General features: G+C 47.0%; 4 protein-coding genes across 11 annotated transcripts in view; all 4 read right to left on the bottom strand.

Annotated features, from left to right (window-relative positions):
- Nucleotides 1-666: 666 nt before the first annotated feature.
- LOC142887699 (surfeit locus protein 4-like) lies at nucleotides 667-5,810 on the bottom strand. Its single transcript, XM_076025516.1, has 6 exons — nucleotides 5,410-5,810; nucleotides 3,416-3,602; nucleotides 3,063-3,139; nucleotides 2,493-2,536; nucleotides 1,742-1,931; nucleotides 667-1,639 (listed from the first exon to the last, which is right to left on the bottom strand). The coding sequence occupies exons 1-6, from the start codon at nucleotides 5,455-5,457 to the stop codon at nucleotides 1,373-1,375; spliced, it is 813 nt and encodes a 270-aa protein (XP_075881631.1). The 5' UTR covers nucleotides 5,458-5,810; the 3' UTR covers nucleotides 667-1,372.
- A 113-nt stretch (nucleotides 5,811-5,923) lies between these two features.
- On the bottom strand, nucleotides 5,924-9,567 carry ciz1b (cdkn1a interacting zinc finger protein 1b). 5 transcript variants are annotated; one of them, XM_076025514.1, is made up of 14 exons: nucleotides 9,205-9,567; nucleotides 8,874-8,924; nucleotides 8,738-8,804; nucleotides 8,526-8,641; nucleotides 8,376-8,437; nucleotides 7,868-7,947; nucleotides 7,629-7,757; nucleotides 7,434-7,528; nucleotides 7,165-7,258; nucleotides 6,916-7,020; nucleotides 6,673-6,840; nucleotides 6,541-6,583; nucleotides 6,305-6,426; nucleotides 5,924-6,066 (listed from the first exon to the last, which is right to left on the bottom strand). In XM_076025514.1, exons 2-14 carry the CDS (start codon nucleotides 8,900-8,902, stop codon nucleotides 6,010-6,012), a joined length of 1,167 nt encoding a protein of 388 aa, XP_075881629.1. In that variant the 5' UTR covers nucleotides 8,903-8,924; nucleotides 9,205-9,567; the 3' UTR covers nucleotides 5,924-6,009. The 5 variants fall into 5 exon arrangements, with proteins under 5 accessions (XP_075881629.1, XP_075881628.1, XP_075881627.1 ...); XM_076025513.1 differs by having other exon boundaries at nucleotides 9,227-9,567; XM_076025512.1 differs by having other exon boundaries at nucleotides 8,530-8,663; nucleotides 9,205-9,566.
- A 1,316-nt stretch (nucleotides 9,568-10,883) lies between these two features.
- Nucleotides 10,884-14,033, bottom strand: kazald3 (Kazal-type serine peptidase inhibitor domain 3). The gene is made up of 4 exons (XM_076025510.1): nucleotides 13,256-14,033; nucleotides 11,893-12,053; nucleotides 11,302-11,449; nucleotides 10,884-11,041 (listed from the first exon to the last, which is right to left on the bottom strand). Exons 1-4 carry the CDS (start codon nucleotides 13,794-13,796, stop codon nucleotides 10,956-10,958), a joined length of 936 nt encoding a protein of 311 aa, XP_075881625.1. The 5' UTR covers nucleotides 13,797-14,033; the 3' UTR covers nucleotides 10,884-10,955.
- A 2,979-nt stretch (nucleotides 14,034-17,012) lies between these two features.
- The window catches only part of grin1b (glutamate receptor, ionotropic, N-methyl D-aspartate 1b), a 38,576-nt gene continuing 32,740 nt past the window's right edge, over nucleotides 17,013-22,848 (bottom strand). For 3 of the 4 annotated variants that reach the window (XM_076025503.1, XM_076025501.1, XM_076025502.1), the window contains one exon: nucleotides 17,013-21,557. In XM_076025503.1, coding sequence (XP_075881618.1) covers nucleotides 21,492-21,557 — 66 coding nt within the window. In that variant the 3' untranslated portion in view covers nucleotides 17,013-21,491. The remainder of the gene's footprint in view (nucleotides 21,558-22,848) is intronic. The other variant, XR_012926580.1, reaches the window with a different exon arrangement.

The following is a 22,848-nucleotide window of genomic DNA, read 5'->3' as shown; positions in this document are numbered from 1 at the left end:
TGGGTGTGGCTACAGTTTAGTAGCCTAGTGTGGTTGGCTTACCAGCGGGTGGGCGGGTTGTTGTGGCGCTCACTGCCCTCACGCTCGAATCACATATTGGAAAATTGTGGTTTCCGAACAAACTGGACACTCTAGATGGCGCTGCTGCGCGTGAAACCAAACCTCTGGGCACAAATGGAAAACGCTACACCATCAGTGCCAAACTCTGGCCCGTGGACCAAATATGGGCCGCAGTGTCGGGAGGCCAGTGCTAAAGCACAACTCTACTGCTGGCTCGCTGGTACTATACAGCACATGTAGGGCTAATACTACAAATCCCAGAATGCTCAGCTCAATCAGGGCGGGACGTTCACTGAAGGATATTATTATGACTTCATTGTTTTATTGTTATTTTATTTTCAAAGCTATTATGAGCCCGTGGAAAAAGGTTACTGTTGAAATTTAAATCAGAAGGCTGCAAATAAAAATAAGTCACATGACTTTGATTTATATTTTATTTATTTTGATGTTTTGTTTTTTTTTATTATTTTTTGAAATTAGATTTTTCATGTGTAAAATATTGTGTAAAACTAACGTATTGGACAGTATTAAGCTTTGCTTGTTCCATCAAAAATTTTTGGGGTCCATGTGAAAAGGTTCACTGGAGAAAGATTTTTTAATTAAATATCAATGTTGGCCAAAGACTTTGGCCAACTTACATTTTGGGCCCCCTGTATATTTTAGTTTGCCACCCCTGTGCTACACAGTCCTCCAGCACTGCAATTTGATTCATTTTGTAATCATTTCTGGTCATCTCTCTGCCAGGTAGTACTGAGAGGAACCTGCAGAGGGCGACTGCTCTCCTTCTGGAACCTTCTTTGGACCAAGTTGGTCTGAAAATGTAAACTTGTGGAAGGAAAAAGAACAAAAAGAACCTGCAGCTGTTTAGAGAGGCAACAATCGCACCAACGACATTGGTTGTTTCGCTTGGATGTGTTTTTTTTTTCAAGTGCACTGACATTCCACCGCTTTGTCCCCGCTAACAGTCCGAATGTAACGGAAAAAGACGAAGAAGAAGGGGAACGTTCCAAAAATTCCCAATATTCCCATCTTTCTCCACAAACGCGGCTGCGAGGAGTTTAACTGAGATCGATTTAGAAGAGCAGCCACAAACAAAACCAAACAAAAAAGAAGCTGGTTAAACAGATTTCAGATTCGCCAGCCGAGCGTTGCAGCGTCGCCTCCTGCTGGAGACAACCAACCCTGCAGGTCAGCGGTGGAATATTCATTTCCTTTAACCGCTACTGGAATACAACCAAAAAATAAATGTGGAATATTTGAGCGTCTCCTCCTCCACCTCTTTCACCACCTCCTCCCCCTCCCTCGCTCGCTCTCACCACTCCTTCTTCTTCTCGTCCATGGAGACGCCGCCGGGCCCCAGCGCCACCACCAGCAGCAAGCCTCCGATCACCGAGGTGGTCTGGAAGAAGTCGTACTTGAGGAAGTCGTGCATGGGCTTGTAGGACGGGATGGTCCAGAAGGCGTTGAAGGTGACGTTGATGCACAGCAGCCAGGCCACCAGCGTCAGCGCCGCCAGCTTGGTCTTGAAGCCCACCGCCACCAGCACGATGAGGGCCGAGCCCACCAGGTTCTGTAGCAGCTACGGGGCCACAAACACACACACACAGATAGCGGATGAGCCTCAATGCCGATTGGCCCATGAGGGAGTAGGTGTGTGTGTGTGTGTGTGTGTGAGACTCACGGTGAAGAGGTTGAAGTCAAAGTGCAGCAGCGTCATGAACATGAGCACCAGCAGGACGCGGCCGCCGAGCTGCAGCAGGTGTTTGGGGGAACTCTGGTGGCCGAGGGAGGGAACGCCGGCAAAGACGCTGCGGGCCTCACCGCGACACTCGGCCAGCAGGAGGAGCAGTCCTCCACTCAGGGACAGGTTCCTGCCAGCCAGGGAGGAGGAGGAGAAGACGAAGAAGAAAAAGTTTAATGCATTTTTCCCCTTACTCTCATTTATTTGACTCCTGCCTGCATTGTCTTTGAGTACCCAGAAAAGCGGTATGAAATGTATGCATGTATGTATTACATACATTTCATGTATTAAATGTATTACTATTATTATAATTATTATTATTATTATTACTATTATTATTGTTGTTGTTGTTATTAGAAGCGGAAGAAGAAAAGTCCTCTGTCACATTCCATCGGACCAATCAGATTTTCTGTAACCACCGGCCCAACCAGTTAGCACCGGTTCCGGCTTCCTGTTGGTGGCGTTCTTTGCTTAAACAGGGGAGTGTCGTCTGGTTCTGATTATCTCTGTGATCTGTTTAGCAGCGGCCGAGCCCTTGGTGGCCTCCGGTGTTTTGGCTTCAGGGAACTTTAAGAGCGTGCGATCGATCGTTGCTACTGAAAAGAGGATTGAACACGGCTGGGGGGGGGGGGGCTTTTGACCGGAAGACATGGAATTGCACTCTGGGTAAAAAGAATCATCATCAATTCACCTCATGAGGAACTTTGGGTCCCACAGGATGCTGTAGGCGATCGTCTGCACACAGGAAATACACTCCATTAGTACACAAACCATGGGTTCGACCCACAGGACGCTGTTCCACTGCTGCTGCTGCTGCTGCTGCTGCTTCACCCTGGAACCAGGAACCAGGAACCTGGACCCTTTAGTTGATGACTTAATTAATTTGACAGGGTCTGAATGTAGGAATGAGACGTTTTTATAGGCTGCTCAATCAAAGTAAGCATGGACACCGGCCTGTTGCCCTGTTGGCCTGAGCCGCCTGCCTCTTCTACCATGGTCTTGGCAGATCAGAGGCTGAACCTGCAGCTCCTACCTGATCCCATAGGTGGCAGCAGCAGCAGCATCAGTAGCAGCAGCAGCAGAAGAAGAAGAAGAAGAAGAAGAAGAAGAAGAAGAAGAAGAAGAAGAAGAAGAAACAATCAAAGGTGACAGGAACTTTTTTTTTAGCTCCTGGTGGAGGACAGCAAGCCGTGAAAGGGTTCTGGTACTTTCACACAGTGTGTGTGTCTGTGTGTGTGTGTGTGTGTGTGTGTGTGCGTACCTGCATGCCAATGATCCCGAACAGAGCGAAGCAGGCGTACTGAACAAAGTTCCTGCTGAGGATCAACACACAGCCGCCTGCACAGACCAGACAGTCGCAGTCAGTCGCCTGGCTCTCTAAGCTCCTCCCCCTCGCCGCTGACACCAAGTGTGTCGACCGTACACAGAGAGACGCTGCCCCTTGTGGATGGCTGTGTCACAGCTCATACGTGCCACAGTGAAGGCCTCTACACCAGGCGTGGGCAAACTACGGCCCGGGGGCCATACGCGGCCACTTAAGCTTATTAATCTGGCCCATTGAACTTGAGGAAATTATATTAATAGTGCAGTGAACGATATGAGCAGGTGCATTACCCAGCTGCCCCAGCAGGTTGACCAGGACGAAGAAGTTGGCCAGGAAGCGTCCGCAGTTCCAGGTGGCGTCGATGTACTCGCTCTGCTCCCCCCACTGGAACCACATGCGGACCCCGTCCTCCAGGAAGGTGCTGACCAGGCAGAGCCGGGCCACATGGGGGAGGTAGTGCTTGGTCACACGCAGAAACTACAGGAAGAGGGGCGGAGCCAGATCAGAGAGCGTGAACACACCGAGGTGACTGAGCAACTCAGACTGTGGAATCCTGTCTCACCATTTACATACATCATGACCAGAGGCACGATAGCCTCAAACTGTGGGCAAACTATGGCCCACCCATATGTGGCCGGTCAAAGCTTTTTAATCCGGCACGCCGAACTTGAAGAAATTATATTAATTATCAGTAAATCATTTAATAGTTGTATTTCATCCATTTTTTTCAGTGTTTTCAGAGTCATTTCAATAAAATTTCAATAAATAAACACCGTGGGCTTTCAAAGACACTGATTTGATTGTTACTTTGCTTTGGGTCATTTTCAATTGACATTAAACCACAAATTTGATACATATCCCATCATGTACTTTTGACACTGCCAGTCAAAAGTTCGGACGCACCATCTCATGCAATTTTCTTTTTTAAAATAAAATCTTTACAACTTTCACGTGAAATAAAAAACACGTTAAATAACTCTAAATATGCTTGAAATGTGGTTTTGAAGAATTTAAATACAAAACGTGTTTGAGTTATTTTACACTTTTATTGTTTCCTACATAACTCCCTGGTCTAGGATCTTTCAGCATTAGCCTGGCTCTGATAGCATTCTATCGTCTGGTACCATCATCATTAGCACATGCGGTCACTTGGGGCCTGACCTCTTCACCCTGAGCCTCAACCTGTGAGCATCACTTCGTAGGCAGCAGCCTGGGTTCATTAACAAAGCCATCTTGATTTGAAATAATTGGCCAGCCAGTCTTTTCAAGATATTGTTTTTTCTTTAGCTGCAGCCTGTTAGCATGAAATATTGACCTGGGCCAGGCTGCCTGTTGTAGCCTTGAGCCTTAATTGGTCGAAGCTAATCTTTTCCTGCTGGTCGAACCATCTCCTGAAATATATAATAAAACAGTAAGACCACCTCAGGGTCGTGTGTCCTGGGGGATAAATATGTGCTGCTGATCGATACCTTACAGACTGTAGTTTGAAAAGAAGGGCCAACTTCACCTTCACCACTGTATGTGGCAAAGGGATTGACACATCCTCAACACACCGCAGCAACACCGTCAGTAAAACCTGCAGACGTAGCGAAGCTTTGATTTCCTGCGACGGTTGTTTCCGGTATTGACCGAGTGACAACACATCATGAATGGTTTTTAAACAATAATTCCACCACGCCAAATTACGACGTTTAATCGCTTTTGAATATCTGCACTATAATGAGATGTAAAGTGACATTTTTAAACGTTTAACTTTTGCCTCCTGTTGATTGTGAACATTTTTGCACCAAACTCCATTGAGAAAAGTGTCCATTTAACGCGTCGGCTACTGGTGCTGCGTCCAGTTGGCAGCGACTCATGGCAAGATTTCACAGCGACTTCCTCCTCCTGTCGGAAGCTGCTCGGCCGTGGCTACTAACTACACACCTAACTCGAGAACATGGCGAGTAGTTTGATTTCACGTGTCAGAGAAACTTTTCAAAGCGCAACAGCTTCGCAGTTCGGCCCCGAAAAATGAAAAAAAAAAAAAAAAAGAAATCTGTGACACTCACTCTGCGGCTGCGCATCAAACTTCACCAGACTTTGGGAGACGTTCTAAAATAACAACCCGTAATCCGAATATTCCTTCCCTTCGAGGTTAATTTAAACTATCGTTCTCTTTAGTCAAACGAGTTTTTATACGGGTTTCGCCAAAAAAAAACAAAAAAACTGCGGAAGCCCTCCGCCGCCTCGCCGGGTGTGTGGCGGGGTTTGAGGTGCGTCTTTCCCGGGGAGAGGAGCTCACCTGGTCCGCCACGTCCTCCGCCTGGCTCATCAGGTCTCCGTGTCCCATCTCTCCCGCCGCTCCGAAGGCACTTCAAGGCGGAAGGTATCGCGCTCGGCTGCTCGATGACGAAGTCCGCCGGTCGAGAGTCCTGCTGTTGCGGCTGGTGAGGAAGATGCTCCGCTGCTGCTGCTCCCGCCGCCTCCTCCTCCTCCTCCTCCTCCGACCCACAATCCTCTGCGCCCCCACTGCGCGGCGCCCCCTGTGGACGCCAGAGTTAAAGCATGCCACGTGTACGGTGAGGGGCGCCGTGCGTAAACTCGAATGGACCGCAAAAAAAACTCTGCACACACACTACTGTCGTACAAGTAGTGACTACTATACAGTGTATTAATGTTATAAGCAAATGTCCGGTCATCCTTTGAAAGTTAGCGGAACTGCTGACGAGTTGTGTGCGATGCATGTCTTTAAATAACAAGTGACGTCATCCTCTTATTATAAATAAAATAACATAAAAACGAGTGACGCAATTCAATTAGAAAACAGCTTTATTTATGATAGTTGCAGTGCAACGATCGGCCACTAGATGCCAGTAGCGCCTCTTCATACAGCGAGTGGTGGTCAGGTTGGAGCAGAGCAGCCTTCACCTTCACATCTCCTCTGAGCAGCTCTGTGAGTCTGGAACACACACACACACACACACACACACACACACACACACACACACACACACACACACACACACACACACACAGAGGAGGACGTATTCGCAGAGCAATCAAACAACCCAAACAAAAATATTGATAGGAGAGCAAAACCTGAACACCTGTGGCTCCCCCTGGTGGCCACCTGCCATACTGATCATGAAACCCTCCCGCACAACGTGTGCGAATGATATTTCTTTGTGTGTGCTTACCTGCAGCTTGACAAAGTGTGTCTGCGTTCTGCAGTGTGCATGCCGAGCTGACGCCTCTCTGCGGAAAAACTTGTTGCAAAGTCGACACAGGAAGCCAGAAACTGGCACCACAAAACTACTTCCTGTGGAAACAAAATCAAACGGGTGGGGTCAGGGGTCAGGTGGGATTCAGTGTGGTGTTCGAGGTGTTACGGTCACCGAGGTCCTGGTACGATGTTGCAACCAGAGGAACGTACCATAGAGGTCTTGGGGGTCGTCGTCCTGCTGTTGTGTTTCAGCCTGCAAAACACACAAACAAGTTAAAATGAATGCTGTTGTCGTCTCATGTTTTGGGACTGCAAATAAGGCCATTATTGGCAATGCAGTACCTGCAGTGTGGCACCACTTCCTGCTTCTCCTTCTTCTTCTTCTTCTTCACCACTATCTTCTTCATCTGCGACTTCCACCTCCTCCTCGTCTTCGTCTTCCTCTCCCTCGAAGCAGCCGATGGCGTCCACTGTGATCAGCTCCTCCTCCTGGACTTTCTGCCGGTTGGCCTGGAGAGGTGAAGGTGAGATGAGATGATGAGATGACAGAGGGTGAAACTCAGTCAAGCCGTGTGAGACTCAGACCTGCTGCTTGTGCTCTGTGGACTTGACGTGCTCCACAAACTTCCTGGGAGTCCTGAAGTGGCGCTCGCACACGGGACAGAACGGACGACACAGCCGCTTACACATCTGGATGACACACAGGGAGGAGGAGGAAAAGAAGGAGGAGGAGAGCAAGGAGGAGGAAGAGGAGGAGGAAGAGCAAGAAATCCTGCAGCGTAAATAAAGATTCTCCACCTGATGGCAGTGTTGGCATCAGGGTCGTTTCCTCACCTTGTGCTGGTCCGTCCGTCGGTGGGTGATGACATCACCGCTGAAATGAGCCTGGCAAGTGTCACACCAGCGTTGAGTGTCGGTCTGACGCCCCCTGCAGGACAAAGATAGAATAACCGGGGTAACAGCGGTGTGATTTAACTGCCGGCGCTACTCTTAAAGTCTGCAGATTAAACGCAATGATTTGCAGACAGAATGTTTCGAGTGTAAGGTGGACAAGTGTGTGTGAGCATGGCATGTGTGTGTGTGTTCTATATGTGTTTTCAGACCTGTCCTGCAGCGTGTGTGCACTGACACACACCGACTGCGTGATCTCCCTCAGTTTCCTCAGGTGTTCTGATCCAACCATGTGCTCCTGAAACACCTGAAGCAAACACACACACATGCACACACGCACACACACAGATGTGATATCCAATCAAATTCTTCTGCCGCCCTGTGTGTGTGTTTGTGTGTGTACTCACCTGCAGGGAGCGACAGGTGAGGTTGCAGACGTGACAGTGGAGTCCCGCCGTCTGCCTGTCGCTCTGTCCAAACTCTCGGCTCTCGCTTCTCTGCTGGATGGTGACCTTCAGGGAGGCCACGGTCTGCAGCTGACACACACACACACACACACACACACACACACACACACACACACACACACACACGGTTCAGATGGACGATGTAGGTCAGTCACCCCGATGGCGCTAGGCTGCGCTACCTCAGCCGCCCTGCAGTCCTCGCTGTGCTCTGCTGACCCCTGCTGGTCTGCAGCCGTCATTACGTGTGATGAAACTGCATCTGAAAAATTCAAGGACACACAAACATCGTTTGTTTGTTGTTACTGAAGGCATGTTATTAACACAATGTTAACACAATCTTTATTTTTCCCCCTTATGGCTGGATATGGTACAGGCCATGAAACGCTCGCTTGTTAATAGACATCACAGTAAAAAGAACGTCAAGTATAATAGACATTCCTCTGACAAGGAAGGATCTCATTAAAAAAAAAAAAAAAATTGTGAAAATTGGAAATTGATGTAATTTTTTCCTTGGAAATCACATACAATTTTAAAACAGCCTGGCGGGTCAGGCGAAATGAGGCGGTTCTGGCACGTCAGACACCGCGTCTTAAACCGGTTCACACTTTGCTGTCGCAAATTATAAAATAAAAAGCCTACGATTTGGAACGTGTCTGTGCAGAGAGCAGAGTTTTAAAGCAGACCAACCTCCAGTCTCACGTCCTGGTTGGACACGTGATCCAGAGAGTCCGCCAGCAGCTTCTTCGCTACTGTGGAAAACAGAGGAAAAACATACATTAGAGGTTTTAATCTCTGGTGGTTGTCATTGCATGGATGCTGCAGAACGCCATCTCTGACCGACCCGTCCACTCTCGGCCTTTTGGCCTCCGTTTCTCCTGGAGCTCTGCTGACTCCCAGCTCTCCCCGCTCTTCTTCTTTGGTGATGCCTGAGCCCCCCACCACTGCCACAGGGCCTGCATACGTCCTGCCTGTTACCTGAGGCAGATCAACTCAACGATCAACTGCATAACATGAAAACCCGGCATGAGCAGGTGTTTATTTTACTGTACCTGGTGAGCTGACGGAGGTCTCTGCTGGAGGGGGAATCCAACCTTGGATGCAGCAGGTCCAGAACTCCTGTGTTGGGGGATAACAAGAGAACATGAGTTACATTGTGTGCTGTGTGATGATGATCAGACGTTTTACCTTTTTGCTCCCTGCTGCTGTTTAACCATGCTGAAGCTCAAACAAGATGACCTGTGAAAAAAAGAAAGAAAAGCAAACAGGAACGTTCAAAACGGCGTTTCTGCAGACAAAAGGCAAAAATAATAATCATGCAATTAAAATAAGGAGCGTTCATGACTAGGCACGCACACAGTGACATGTAAATATAAACACTCGCCAGACGAGCAGTCTGTAATTCAGTAATTACGTAAAGAACTGGGTTGAGGGTTCCTTTGCACATGCGCCGATGATCCGACATGTTTTGCTTGCAAGCAAGAGTGAAAATCGACACAACCTCGTTACAAAAAACTACACCACACCAGCCGACTTCTGACCTGGAGACTTGACTTCACGTCGTGTCCTCGCCCGGGCCTGTCGGTGGTTGTTTAATGTCTCAGTGAGCGGATCAACTCAGAAACTGGAAAATCTTCAAGGGAATTCCGGCAGCCATCCAGGCGCAGCCCCGGCGGCTAACGCTAGCTAGCAGCCAAACAACAGGCGCTGTGAGGGACACACCGGAGTTGACGCGACTGTGACGCTTCCACGCTGCTGGTTGGTGACTGTAGCAGTGAAGTTGCAGTTGAGCTGTTAGCTTCACGTCTTCTGAAAACTAAACACTGGAGTAAAGACGTGACGTCACCAATCGGTCTGCGTTACTTCTCTTGTATCTCCACTGTCAACGGAGCCCATGTGACGGAAGTGACGTTTTGTTTTTGTTTTAAATACCACAATACGCCACTATTTTGTATACCTGTTGACATAATATAATGATAAAATATTTTATATGAGCAAATGTAAATGAGCACTTTTCGTCTCGTGGTTATGCAGGCGTTAATCTCGCGAAAATCACACATATTATTTCTTAACTTTATAATCTGTATAAACCAGTTGACTGACTCCAAAAGCAACCCATTACGTTGCTTTATTCACAAACATAATATAAAAATTAGAGGTAAAAACATTAAATAACTTTAATTATCTTAATATTTTAAATGAAAAACAGAACCAAACAGTGGAGGATGAAGCAAATCTGGGAAAAGGTTATTGATATAACATTATGGTTGTGTGTATTTTGTATTCGTGGCTGTAAGATCTTTATTTTATTAAAAGGAAATCAGAGTCTGAGCCCTCCTGGCTCCCGTTTGCCGATGGCTGTGAGCCACTTTGTCTGAGGCAAGGAATCTTTTATGTCTCTTTCTCTTGAAATAATTGTCTGTCCAGGTTTCCTTCCATTAAAACTTTGTAGGGCAACTGCCAAAACATATTTGCATACATACAATGACAAGACAAACGGTTTTATCTGACAAGAATATTGAATACCAATTATGAATCCATCCACAGATGGTCTGCCGCCAGTTTTCCTCGTCAGTCCTGACTCACTCCTGCCACTAAAAGGATTTTAATGACCTGCACCTGTGCACAAGACATGTGCTTTGAGAAATGTTCCTATTTACACTCGATATGTCCTGCGGTGCTCAGTGCTGCAGCTTTCAATGTTTTTTTGTAAAACTGCAAGGAGACCAGAGGGGAAGTTCAGTCTCATCCAGATGCCAACAGATGAAACAAAAGCCTTGCGGTCTGGCCATCTGTCTGCCAGCCCGAGTTTCCTCCCGCAGTCAAACTGAACACACGCGGAGAATCTCTTTGAACCTGCACAGGAAGAGCAGCCGAGCCCCAGACACTGCCAGACACAGTTTGCTGAGCAGAATGAGGAGGTTAGCATGCTTAGCTAGCTAGTCATCAAGATGTGGCTCTTCTTTGTTTTTGACAGAATCTGCCATTGGAAAGTGCTGAGGGAGAAACAAAGCATGAAGAGAACCCATCAGGCACACTTCACCCATTCACCTTTATTATAACATATATGAAATGGAATGTACAACATATGATATGTATGTATATAATATATAACAATGATATGTAACTGTAACACATAAAGTTAATTTAAATCTGACAGACGAGTCGACAACATGCTCAACACGCGTCACCACTGACTGAGATATGTGTCACATGTCGGCGTACCACTGCCGAGTGTCACATGACAGGAAGTGACAAGTCACGAGTGGCTCAGTAAAAGTCCTGGTCGTAGTCCACAGCATCTGTGAGCTGTTCCATCTCTGGCACCCGATTGGCCAGGTAGGACGACAGCTCAGCTGGAACAGACAGACAGGCAGACACATAGACAGATTGACAGGCACACAGACAGTAACAGACATGTAGACAGGCAGACAGACAGACAGACAGACAGACAGGCAGACAGGTGAGTACAGTTTTAACAACCGTCGTCGTCTTCCAACCAGCTCCCAGTCGACTTCTAAGCAGCTAATGTCGCTAACAGTGCTTCCAGTAGCGAAGCGGCCTCGTGTCAAAGGTCAAGTCTCACACGCAGAAGCTAACGCTAACGCTAACTTACCCGCTCCCAGGACCCCCAGAGCGGCGGAGGCCGACGCTGAGCCCAGGTTGTTGCGGGCGATGCAGCGGTAGGTTCCAGAGTCACCAGGCTCCGCACCCTCAATCTGCAGCCAACTGGAGAGCTCGAATTTCAGAGGGCCGCCCCGAGACTGCGCGTGCGGAGAAGATGGGAGAGAAGAAGAAAGAGATTATCTAAATATACATCGGAGTAATTTTAATTCTCCCTCCGATCCTCTTTTTTATGGCCATACTGTAAACTTCTGAAGCTTACAGAGTGTCACATTTTTCATAATGCATGTATGATGTAGTATTTGGACTCAATGACAGATTCAGTCATCTCATCCCATGGATCGGGTGGAAATGGGGAATTGATTTGTGATTCATGGTAGTTGTTTGGTGTCTGGGCCCCTGTTCAGAGGAGCTGCTTCTGGGGAGTCCAATTCTTCTGGGAACGTACTTTAATCGAATGTTATTTCTATTTCTATTTTAACTGATTTGTAAAATCAAATGAAACTGAAACTGAAATGAACTGAATAAAAAAAGAAAGGGAGTGTGACGCCGGGGGGCCGCTTCAGGATGTGCCGGGCCAGACCTGGACGGAGATGTGAGGGTCGTCCCCCGGCAGGATGATGTCCCGCCCCTCCTTCCGCCACTCAACCAGCGCCATCGGGAAGGCAAAGACCTCGCAGAGGAAGACCAGGCTGCTGCCCGTCCCGTTCACCTGGCTCTGGGGCGGGACTTTGATGATGGGGACTGACAGGCAGACAGACAGACAGACAGATGTTAGCTAAAGTTGGTAAAGCTGCTCTTTCTCCTTTTTTTCCACTGTTGAATGTTTAGCAAATACAAACTGACCATACACACCCGTGTATTAGAAAATGTTGATGCAAACCAGAATACAAAAAAATAAACCTTTGTTTCTGCTTTTGCCAGCATGTGGAGTTGGTTTGTGAAGGCAAACAGTAGATAGCACTTCCTGTCAGATTCGCCCAAACAGGAAGTGACTGGAAGTCACCCTGGACACGCCCACCACACCCTCAACTAAGGCGGCTGGTACAAACTGGAAATTCTTTCTTTGCACCCTTGTCTACAGAGGCGGCAGTGATGTGACTGACTGACCGACTGACTGACTGACTGGGTGGAGGTTTGTTCTGGGACCACAGAGCACAGAGGCGGGTGGAGCTCTGGGAGTGAACAGGGGGGTCAGTCAGCGACTCCACCCGACGCTCAGATTACATCTCACAGCTGGAGCCGAAGCCCCCGCTTGTTTGTTCAGCAGAGACCACAAGAGGCTCGACTGGGCTCTGTGTGTGTTCAGCAGAGAGCCCTCCATTCTCCCACGGCCCTCGAACTCCTCCTTCCTGAGGCGACGTCCCGTCCGAGGGAGACAAACGACCCCTGTTCCATTCCTCTGTTTTGTTTTGAAATACCTGAAGTCATATATAAGTACAGATTCATGCAAAAAGTCTCTAAGATTACAATGATGTCAGGAATCAAAATTTGAGACATTTTTCTTAGGATTTCACTTTAATGTTTTTATTGCACGTTTGAATCAATCAGGTGAGATTCAACACCGACCAGGGACGACTGGTACCCTGTCGCCTTTTTCACTTGCTGTGCTTTAAACAGTCTTCTTGTCTGAGCTGGCCCACAGGTGAGCAGACAGACAGGTGTCCATCAAACAGGCATGCTGAGTGACAAGACAGACAGATGGAGCAGGTGTGTGGGACGAGGGGATCCCCTCAGCTGTCACTCAGGTAAACAGAGAGGTGCAGAGGCAGGCAGACAGACAGACAGGTGGACTGTAAGACAGGTGCACAGGATGCACAGATGGAGATGTGAGTGAGAGAGAAGGCAGACGGTCTCCCACAGGCAGACAGACAGGTGAGCGGCTACACAGGTCGGCCAGGGCGGACAGACAGGAGTGTCTGACCACCTGCGGTCACGTGTCCTACCTGTCTTGCAGGGCCCCTCCCCTTCCGTCCTCAGCCCAGGTTTGGAGAAAGCAGCTTCTCTGAACTGGCACGTGTTCATGTATGTGACTCCGTCGGAGCCGCAAACCGCCTCCTGCTGCTCACAGACGCACACCTGCTCGTCTTCGTCCTCCACTCCTCCTCCCTGTCCCGCCTGCCGCGGGTCCGCCCGACACCGCAGGCCGGTCCCGCAGAGCCCGTAGTAAACGCTGCGCTCCCCGGGGTCGCAGGCTTGACCCTCCAGGTTCCCGCACTCCATGCAGCAGCCGCAGGAGTCCAGGACCAGGCCGGCCCGGCAGCCCCGGTTCTCCGGGCACAGATCCTTCTCGCAGGGCGGGCAGACTGGACCGGTTCCGTTCTGCAGCCCCTCATCCAGCCCCGTGTAGTCCAGCAGCGGGTCGGAAGGGGAGCCTGGGCCGGGCGGCTCGCTCCTGCGCTCGGACTGCAGGTTGGGGAGAGCCCGGCAAGAGTGGAGCTTCAGCAGGCAGAGAGCGAGCAGCAACAGTCCCCGCAAGCCCTGCATGGTGACCCGGCCCGGTGGTCCCGTCACACACACACTCTCTGACACACACCAAGCCAGAACCCAACAGGTGTCGCCGGATCGGTTCCACAGAGACAAAACACGCAGGAAGAAACCCCGGAGCCGCCGGCCTCACATCACTCGCTGCTGCAGGAGACCCGGCGGCTGGAAAGAGACTCCGAGGCGGGGGAGTGAAGGTAGAGGACTGCGTTTGTTGTGGAGAACGATGTTTTTTTTTTTTTCTTTCTTCCTCCTCCTACCGTTCAAACGGCAGAGCGGCTCGCGCTGGCTGTCCACGGAGGCGCACGAGCAGTTTAGTCAAGCAGAAATACGCAGGGAATGCTCACATCCGGTCAGTTCCTTCAAAAGTAAAAGACGCTTGTCTCGGAATTGGTTTTGAGTTTGGGGTAACTGTCGGTGGTGCTGGTGGTGGTGGTAATAATACTACTACCACTACTACTACTACTGTTAATATTACTACTACCACTACTACTACTACTACTACTACTACTACTACTACTAATAATAATAATAATAATAAAATCCCCAGTTGCCAGACCCTTAGTGGGTGTTTGTTAGTGTTACTTACATAAAAGCAGTCTTTTGACCATCTTTTTGTTATTTCTAAATAATAACAGCGGTTTGCTGTTGCAGTGCGATGACCCCAAGTTACTGTCTCCATGATCTGGGAAACAGGCAGCGCTGTCACTGTCAAGATTTCTCCCTAATCCCCTCTCTCGAGCGTTATCAAGGCCTTTTATTTTAAAAGGTACTGAGTTCTCATATCCGGTGTTGTTCCGCCTCGCATGACGGTCCTCAGCCGCTCAAGACGGTGGCAGCAGTTGTATGTTTGATGTGCTCCCCCCTCCCTCCAGATCCTCCTCCTAGGAGACCTGACAGCTGTAAAACTCATCATCCGGTCTGCGGCAGGATTTTCAAAGTCTGGAAGAAAGAAGGAAAAAAAAAGGTTCCAAGGGTCCTGCAGGAGATTACTGGCTCGTTTAAGTCAGGGAGGAATTCTGGGACTCTGTAAAAGCCTTCATGATGGATTTGCTCCTGACACTCGAAGTAACCTCGGCATGGTCAAAGCGTTCAGACCAGACACAAACCCAACGGAGGACTTGCAGAATCCACCGATTCAGGACCTTTAGTGGAACCATCTTGGTGCTGCCCTGGTACCCAGCCATGCAGCTGGGGCAGAATCAGCACACCGCAGGTGTTAACGACACTGGATCAAAGAGTTGAACCTCCCGGAGCAGTTTCACATCCCACCAGCTTCTGTAAGACTGTAAAACTGTCTTGCCGCAGGGCAGGGTGGAGGAGGAAGGTTCTCTCTGGCTTTTTTGTGGGCCACAAGATGAAGACGGACGAGGCAAATAGTGTGGAAGTTCTATCCAGGAGATAATCACAATTAGACTGGGTCAGTCTGACGGGCCAAAAAACCAATCAAACAAACAACATGAAGAGAGCATGGAGTCGGGTGGTGGTGCCGCGTGTCCTGCGGTAAAGTGTTCCCTCTTTGAACAGCGACACTCTCCTTCCTGCTCTGTGCTGTCAGGTTCTGAAACATTTTACATTTGTCCTTTTCTCCACTCTGAGAACAGCAGGGCTGGAGTGAGTTTGAGACTTTTATAGCCTCACGGTGTCTGAGTGAGTGAGTGAGTGGCGGCGGCGGCTCCTCGGTCAGACAGAAATAGAGAAGTAATGGATGGTTTGTGGCTGCTGATGCAACACTTCTCCTCACTTGCCCGAGTTATTTTGATGCCCTGCTCTCTACTTTTCCCCTTGGTCGCATTGACCAACCGAGCGACTGTTGCTGCTGTTGATTTTCTGTGTAGTCGTGTGCGATGAACAAGTCTGAACCAGCTCTCAGGTGAGCCTGCTCTTTAAGTTCAGGCTCCAGAAAAGAAAAGAAAAAGCTTTGCCCTGTACTTAAGCCAAAGTGCACGGTGCCTCTGCGCACTGACCGAGTGCACTTCACTGACTCCACTCCTGAATACCCCTGTCTATGTATAGGAGTTGATTTTATTGAAAAATAAAAAATAAAACCACCAGACACATACCTGAGAAAACTGGGCTCTTTTGCTTCAGTTTAAACATCTTTTATGCCACTAGCAAATTTTTAAAAACTTGTAGACAGACAAGGAACCACCAGTACAAACCATCCTCACTGACTCCTAGTTCGGTCTCTGAATGGTGTCAAAGTGTCAAAGGACTCTAAAGATTGTACTTTTGTACTCATAATTTCTCCTCTAGCCATAACACCTGTAGGTGGCACGTAGGACCTGTCGCGCCTCAGAATCCGCGGCCCACAGACACAGACACGCTGACCACAATTTGGGACAAAGGAAGTGTCGGAAACTACAGAGAGACACTCGGGGCGAGCATGGTGAGTCTGAGTTCTGCTGTCCGAGAACAGAAACTGAACCAAGGAGCCAGAAAATAAAGGCAGTGTCTCTTCAGGAACAAACAATTCCTCATTCCCACCATGAGGCCTGGAACTCTAACTGCCGTCCCAGTGCGTTCCATATGCTTGTTGCCTTCATGGACGGAGATGGAACCGTGGTTTTCTAGGTCATGAGCTGCTAAATCGAGACTAAAAGAAGGATGATGGCTTGGTCCCCTCTCTTAGTTCTCAAACTGATCTGTCGAGTATTTCAGACGGCTTCCTCTGGCGGCTGCTCCTTCTGTGGTGCGGCTCCAACTGGTTCATTGGGTTTCTCTGCTCGGATGGTTCGCGGTTCTTGGTAAATTGAGGAAGAAAAAGAACCCAAAGGTGCTGACGGTCGCCTCAAGGTTGATGGTCCAGTTGGGCGACAAGTGATCCTCCATCAGGTGGTGGAATGTTGGAGCTGCAGCGACCTTCAGACTGAGAGTCAACAGAGCCTTAAAGCACTGACAGAACAACAGACACAACAAAACACAACGTGCAGCCTCCCACAACTGGCACTGAACTCCAAATGGCTCTTCAGTGTCTGAGGGTGAAAAGCACTTCTGTGAGGGAAATATCTCCAAAACCTTTTCAGCACTTCACCGCCAGAGACACAAAAAACCTCACCTTTCATTTGGAGGCACCTGAAAAAAATAAATAATAAACATTTTTTGGATTATTGCTTTTAATAATAATAATAATAAAAATGATGTATTGTTGTGTCACCTTAAAATCTGAGCAACCAAATAATTGTGCAAGAAAACCAACAAATGAGGCAACAAACGTGTGGATTTACATTCAAGTAAAGATTTATTTATTACTTGAAACTTACGGCTCTACGTCCATTCCAACAATAAGCTGTACACACGTTACATTGTTGCAGGTTCAGTGACGCGTGGCTGTTGGTGTCTAATAATATATTTCTAATAATAATCATAATAATAATAATAATAATAATAATAATAATAATAATAATAATAATAATGATATTAAATACAAAATCACTTCTTCTCAAGAGGCTCACAGGTAAATATCATCTTCTGTACAACAGGATGAAGCCACTGGCTGTAAAGATGCCAACTGAAAGTCAAGCCAAAACAGCTGGAGGGCCCCCTGCTGGCTCCTACATCCTCTCCTCCACCTATAGTTGCACATATGGCCCAAACTAAAGCAAAGCGCAGTGTTCAACTTAACAAGAAAGAACTATTTATTTTGTTATTTTACATGTTTATTTACTGAGCCAGTGGATGCTGTAAGCAAAGGTCGGAATGTCACGATTGGGAGCTGAGCTCCGCCCCATATTTGAGTCTGAGATGTGCAAGGGCGAGAGCTCGCTAACCCCAAGCATCGCCGTGCGGACTCTGGTTCCAAATGACATCATCATAGAGCGGCGGCGGCGCCACTCTGGGCTGGTTTGGCTCAGTTTTGGTACAGGAAGTGGAGAGACCACGCCCACCTTTGTTCAGGCCAGTGGACGGAATCAATTCAGTGTTACTGACTAATGTGAGACATGAAATGACCCCAAAGAAAGAAAAATAACAATAACATTGTGAACTTAATGTTCAACACAGACATGTTGATTCTGAAAGTCTCTGTACAGTGGGAGAGAAGAGCCCTCGACAATATTCACATTTGTGAGAAAGAAAAAAAAAATCCCGAAAAAAGGACATTTGTACAAAAGTTGAAACGCAATTGTAGCTCTGAAAGAAGGCGACGTCATATCAGTTTTCAGTGAGACGACATCATCGGCATAAATACATAGAAAATAAATACACAACAAAAACAGGAGGAGGAGTCAAGAGATTTACAGCCAAACCAAAGAGTTACATCTCAGATGGATGACATCACAATATCAGACGTCACCTATCCGACATCAGAGCATGACATCAGAGCATCACCACCAGGGTACGAGCTGCACAACCACAAATGGACTTTGACTTGATGCGTTATATGTGCAAAACAGTACAAGTGCATTTTCATAACTGGGTCATAAACTACTCCCTGTATCCATTACATGGACAGTAAGTGCCCCTCCCCCTCCAATGATTCCAGAGATGATAGCTATGCTAGCTAGCACGGGCAGCCCCGGCTGTGTCCTGCGGAATCAGAACATTTTCCTTTGGAACTTTTTCCCTCATGTAAAATTATACACACAAACCAACCTGCCTTCTAAACTTCAGGGGCCTTGACAAAGTAGTTTTGCTGCCTGAGAGTCGTAGAACTCTGACACAGCGGGACCGTTTGTGTGTGTGAAAACTAAACAACGATGAATTTTTGGATTATAGATATATTTCTTTCTATTCTACATATAAGTTATGGCATCTAAAACATAACAAGAATATATATCTAGATAGATTCAGCAGATTACAGCAAACCCTGTGAACAATAGTGCCCGAATAGAAACAACACTGTATCAACCCTGAAATCCACAGACTTTAAACAGATCAAAAGGATTTCTAGGAATTTAATGGGACCTCCAAAACTGCAGGGGGAGCCATGTCTTCTTGTCTTTAATGGTGCAGTGGAAAATCAGACCAGTTGGTCAAGGACTTATTGGACTAATGGGAGGTAGAGCAGAACACACGGTTGTTTCTTTTCTGTAGTCTGACAATCATTGTCTTGTCTCGTTGTTGGGTTGTGTGTATTTAATCTCTGTGTGTATTTGCTTTAACTGATCTGTAGATTCCAACTAGGACACACATTTATAATCCCACCCAGTATTTTCTGTTGAAGTCAAGAACCACAAGGACTAAACGCTGTCACAGCGGGCAAATGAAGCATTAAATGAAGCATTAAAATCAAAACCGAACGTATGACAGGTTTTAAGTCGATCCTGATTGTGGCAGCTTTACACTTGAACGGAGGTGTGAAGTGTCACCATACATCACAATGACATTAAAATACATGAAACAGTCTTGACAAAATATCAATAATTCAAAAAGTCATTTTGGAGTGTTGAACGGCTCTGGCAGAACTTGGAGGTTCGGATGAGCAGATTCATTGATCAGAAAAAAACTGAGTCTGGAGAACCGGCCTGCAAAGGCATGATGGCAACCCACGCCGATGACCTTCCTTTCTATCTAAATCCTTTTGGTGCCAACTCAACAGGACCGACTCGGACAGAAGTGTGTGTCTGGGAGAACAACCAATTTAATTATTTATCGATGGCCTCGTTCAGAGGAGATGAACGATGGCCGGCTGATCCGACCTGAAGCCAAAAACTTGTTTCATACAAGCACAACGTGGTTGAAGCTAAACCACTTGCGAATAAATTATTGATTAATGACAATCAACATTACAAACTTCACCAAAATATTCTTTTACTTTTAAAAACAAAATTTTTAAATCAAAATCAGAGACTCACACAACATGACTGACAGTAATGTCTCGCTCACGCTGTGGTTAGCATTTCCAAAAATAATCTTTCACATTAGCAATAGCTACTTTACTAGCACTAAAGGCAAGGAGAGCACAAAAAGAAAAGCTTGCCTTACTAGCCACATCACGCAGACAGTTGGCGGTGAAAGTGTCGCTAACATGTTAAGCTAACGGCAGCTATTTATAGTTATTAGTGAACCAGCACTTAAAAACCTGGAGTCATCACTGCTCACAGATCATTTGTGCTAACTTACAAGTGCTAGCACAAATAAGAGCCAAAGTGTTGGCTTGTTAGTTTTACAAATATTTCACATTATTTATCTCTATCTGCATCTATATATTTTTATATAGCATTATTCTCTATCATTTTACTTTTGAAATAGTGGGATTGCCCCATTTCAAAAACTGAAACAATGGCTTGCTTGTTATCAGTTCAATGTTTGCAAGAGGATGAGAACAGGACATTGGTATGTTTTCATTAGCACGTGTATGATTTCGTCTTGTCTAGTCTGTCATTTAATTGAGGGACACTAAAAAGTTGGATATTTCACGTTTGCAGGCTGGTCGTCTCTGGCATCCCCCAAGGCTCTATTACGCTGCCCCCTGGGGTCAAATCTAGGGAAATGCAACACAGCGTTGTAACGTTGACCTTCTGTCAAAGCCCTCAATCACTCCAGCTCCCACGACTTCAGGAAAAAGAGGCAAATGAACGGAGCTGAAAGTGATTTTGGTGATTTTTGTTTGTTCACACTGGCTACACGTCTTCCACTAAATGTTCTCTGGTTTCTTCGACTACTTTTTCTCTTTTAAAGCTATTCAGTGTAGTCACGACATTTGAACATCTGAGGGCAGCTTAAATATCAAATAAATCGTTTGAATAAACTGGCAAAAACCTCTACAAGTCGAAGTTTAATTTGGGGACGTCTAAACTATAAACAGCGTTTTGCAAAACTTTTCTAACGAAGCTCATGGAAACATCCCGTGCTCTCTGTTGGCGTCGTTAAACACGTCGATAAGTACGATAAAGAATTCCGATAAACTTGGAAACTGGGAGACAGTGCTCATTTAACATGCAGCGTAAAGCAACCGTGCTGATGAAAATCTGAAAAATAAAATCAACAAAATAAGGAATATAAAAAAAGACCACCCGTGATCCTCGGCGATGTGAGGGCACGGAGGAAACGTCTCGTCTCAGAGGCTCCGCCCACCTAGGCAGCAGCCTGCAGATCATTGATCCACCAGCAGGTGTCCCTGGTCGACTGACGGGTGACCTCACTGATCGACGGGCGACCGAGCCAATCAGCCGGTCGCCCGCCGACCAACTGGTCACCTGCCAGTCGAGGGGAAACCCCGTCCAACCCAGGACGGCCTCAGAGTGGCGTCTCTGATTCATCAGTGGTGGATTTTTGGAGCTCAGGTTTTTTTTTGTTTGTTTTTTTTTTAACCGGCAATAACGAACCAGACTAAAATAAATGAATAGATTAACAAAAGGAAATAAAACTGTTTTGGGTGCATTGACGAGTCTTTGCGATCAATCAGCGTGACGAACAGGAAACAAAACATCGACTGTACAACAATATAAAACGCGTTTGGAAACAGTTCCTTCAAAATAAAAGACCTTCTGGTTGAGGACGCTACAAGCAGAACAAGGCGAGTGTGTGTGTGTGTGTGTGTGTGTGTGTGTGTGTGTGTGTGATGACAGATGGCGTGTGTGTGTGTGTGTGTGTGTTGGCACAGTGTGATTCTGCCATATTCTCCTTCCTGTCACTGAGGACGCGCAGTCTGTTGTGTGTGTGTGTGTGGCTCAGCAGCAGCAGAGAAACTCTCTCTCTCTCTCTCTCTCTCTCTCTTCCGCTCTTTCTCTCTCGCCCGCCTGCTCTCTCTCTCGCTCAGACCACGGTGCTGACGGAGGGATCTGATAGGTTGAGCTGGCCGGTGATGTCAGTCGGGTACGGCTGTAGAGGTGAGAGAGAGACAGACAGACAGACAGAGAGGCAACATGAGTCTCAGCAGTTCCGACCCGGCGGCCACACGATGGCGCTCTTCTGACTCGTCCTGGCTGCCGAGTGGTTTCGGGCCTTTAGCTGAACAACAAAATCCTTCAATAGACAATTTTTTTTTTTGGAATCTAACCGAAGCCGAATACCACATATAGCCAATGATGATTTATTTCAAGTTAGTAAATCAATCAATTAATAACGGTTTAGATGTTTTTAGCTCCATCCTGCTGCCGTCTGCTGAAACTGTTTCCAAATGCCTCCGCAGCATAAATCAGCTCGCCATGTGTCAGCGGGTGGCGCTGCTCCGTGCCAGGTTGCCAGGTTTGATGGCCACCGGCTGGCTGAGTGGGCGTCGCCGGAGCTTGTTTATCTCGACCCGACGGGTAATTTTCATTGCGAGAGAGAGAGAGAGAGGGAGAGAGAGAGAGAGAGAGAGAGGGTGAGAGAGAAATAAAAGCAGGGATTTAGAGATAAACGTGGTCTCTGAGTCAGTCCGACGCCCACGGCGAGAGATTGTGATGCTGATCAGACGGTTGGACAGCAGGAAAATGAGTTTCAGCAGATTAGGGCGTCGCTGTCGTCGTAGCGAGCTGCCAGCAAGAGGCTCAATGGAAGCAACAGAAGGTCTTTTGCCAGAAACACACTGCAAAAATACTTATATTTAATAATTATCTATTTAAATAATCATTCACGCACCATTCTATATTATTACTATGTTATTACTTATACGACCTGCACTATTAGTCCAAAGTGTGGACTCAGCCTATGAATTGAATGTCTTCTCTGTCATTCTCATGACCATTGACATTGCAGTTTCTCACTGAAGGCATCAGAACTACGCATGCCAAACTTTTGACTGGTAGTGTAAATAAATTTCATTCACAGACTGAATCAAACGACAAAGTTAAGATCAAATTAGCATAGAAACAAATACAACTAGAATGTTTTGTTTGTCGGATAAAAAAGGTGAATTCTGCTGCCAACAATTATTGATTAAAAAAACAATTTCACTTTTCAAGGTGAAAAGTTTGTTGGTGAAGATCTTTGCTCCATTCTCCCATTTTTAAAAATGTTTTTTTCCCCCTCAGTTTTCTTTTTTTTGTTATGACTGAGGCTGTGAAAAACAACAACAACAAATTAATAAGTGTTTTTTTTTTCTCCTGGTCCTGTTTGATTTTTCTCAGTGATGAAGAGTCAATAAACACACAGGTCTGAAAATATCATTGACAGCAGGAGGAACGCGTTG

The sequence above is a fragment of the Nelusetta ayraudi genome, unplaced genomic scaffold, assembly GCF_046127955.1.
Source record: "Nelusetta ayraudi isolate G7.1 ecotype Tasmania unplaced genomic scaffold, CSIRO-AGI_Nayr_v1 ptg000018l, whole genome shotgun sequence".
NCBI classification, from domain to species: Eukaryota; Metazoa; Chordata; class Actinopteri; order Tetraodontiformes; family Monacanthidae; genus Nelusetta; species Nelusetta ayraudi.
Note: the sequence above shows the minus strand (reverse complement) of the source record. Positions and strands in the feature narration are given on the sequence as shown.

Bases quoted from the DNA above. Each gene is read 5' to 3' on its own strand.
- kazald3 (XM_076025510.1), bottom strand. From the start codon at position 13,796: ATGCAGGGCTTGCGGGGACTGTTGCTGCTCGCTCTCTGCCTGCTGAAG. The intron at 12,054-13,255 runs GTAGGACACGTG...TCTGCCTGTCAG, and splicing joins GGAGGGGCCCTGCAAGACAG to TCCCCATCATCAAAGTCCCG. The intron at 11,042-11,301 runs GTAAGTTAGCGT...TGTCTGTTCCAG, and splicing joins TCTGGGGGTCCTGGGAGCGG to CTGAGCTGTCGTCCTACCTG.
- ciz1b (XM_076025512.1), bottom strand. From the start codon at position 8,902: ATGGTTAAACAGCAGCAGGGAGCAAAAAG. The intron at 8,664-8,737 runs GTACAGTAAAAT...GATCTGCCTCAG, and splicing joins GACCTCCGTCAGCTCACCAG to GTAACAGGCAGGACGTATGC. The intron at 6,067-6,304 runs GTAAGCACACAC...TGTGTGTTCCAG, and splicing joins CACACTTTGTCAAGCTGCAG to ACTCACAGAGCTGCTCAGAG.
- LOC142887699 (XM_076025516.1), bottom strand. From the start codon at position 5,457: ATGGGACACGGAGACCTGATGAGCCAGGCGGAGGACGTGGCGGACCAG. The intron at 3,140-3,415 runs GTAATGCACCTG...TGGTCTGTGCAG, and splicing joins CAACCTGCTGGGGCAGCTGG to GCGGCTGTGTGTTGATCCTC. The intron at 1,640-1,741 runs GTGAGTCTCACA...GTGGCCCCGTAG, and splicing joins TTGACTTCAACCTCTTCACC to CTGCTACAGAACCTGGTGGG.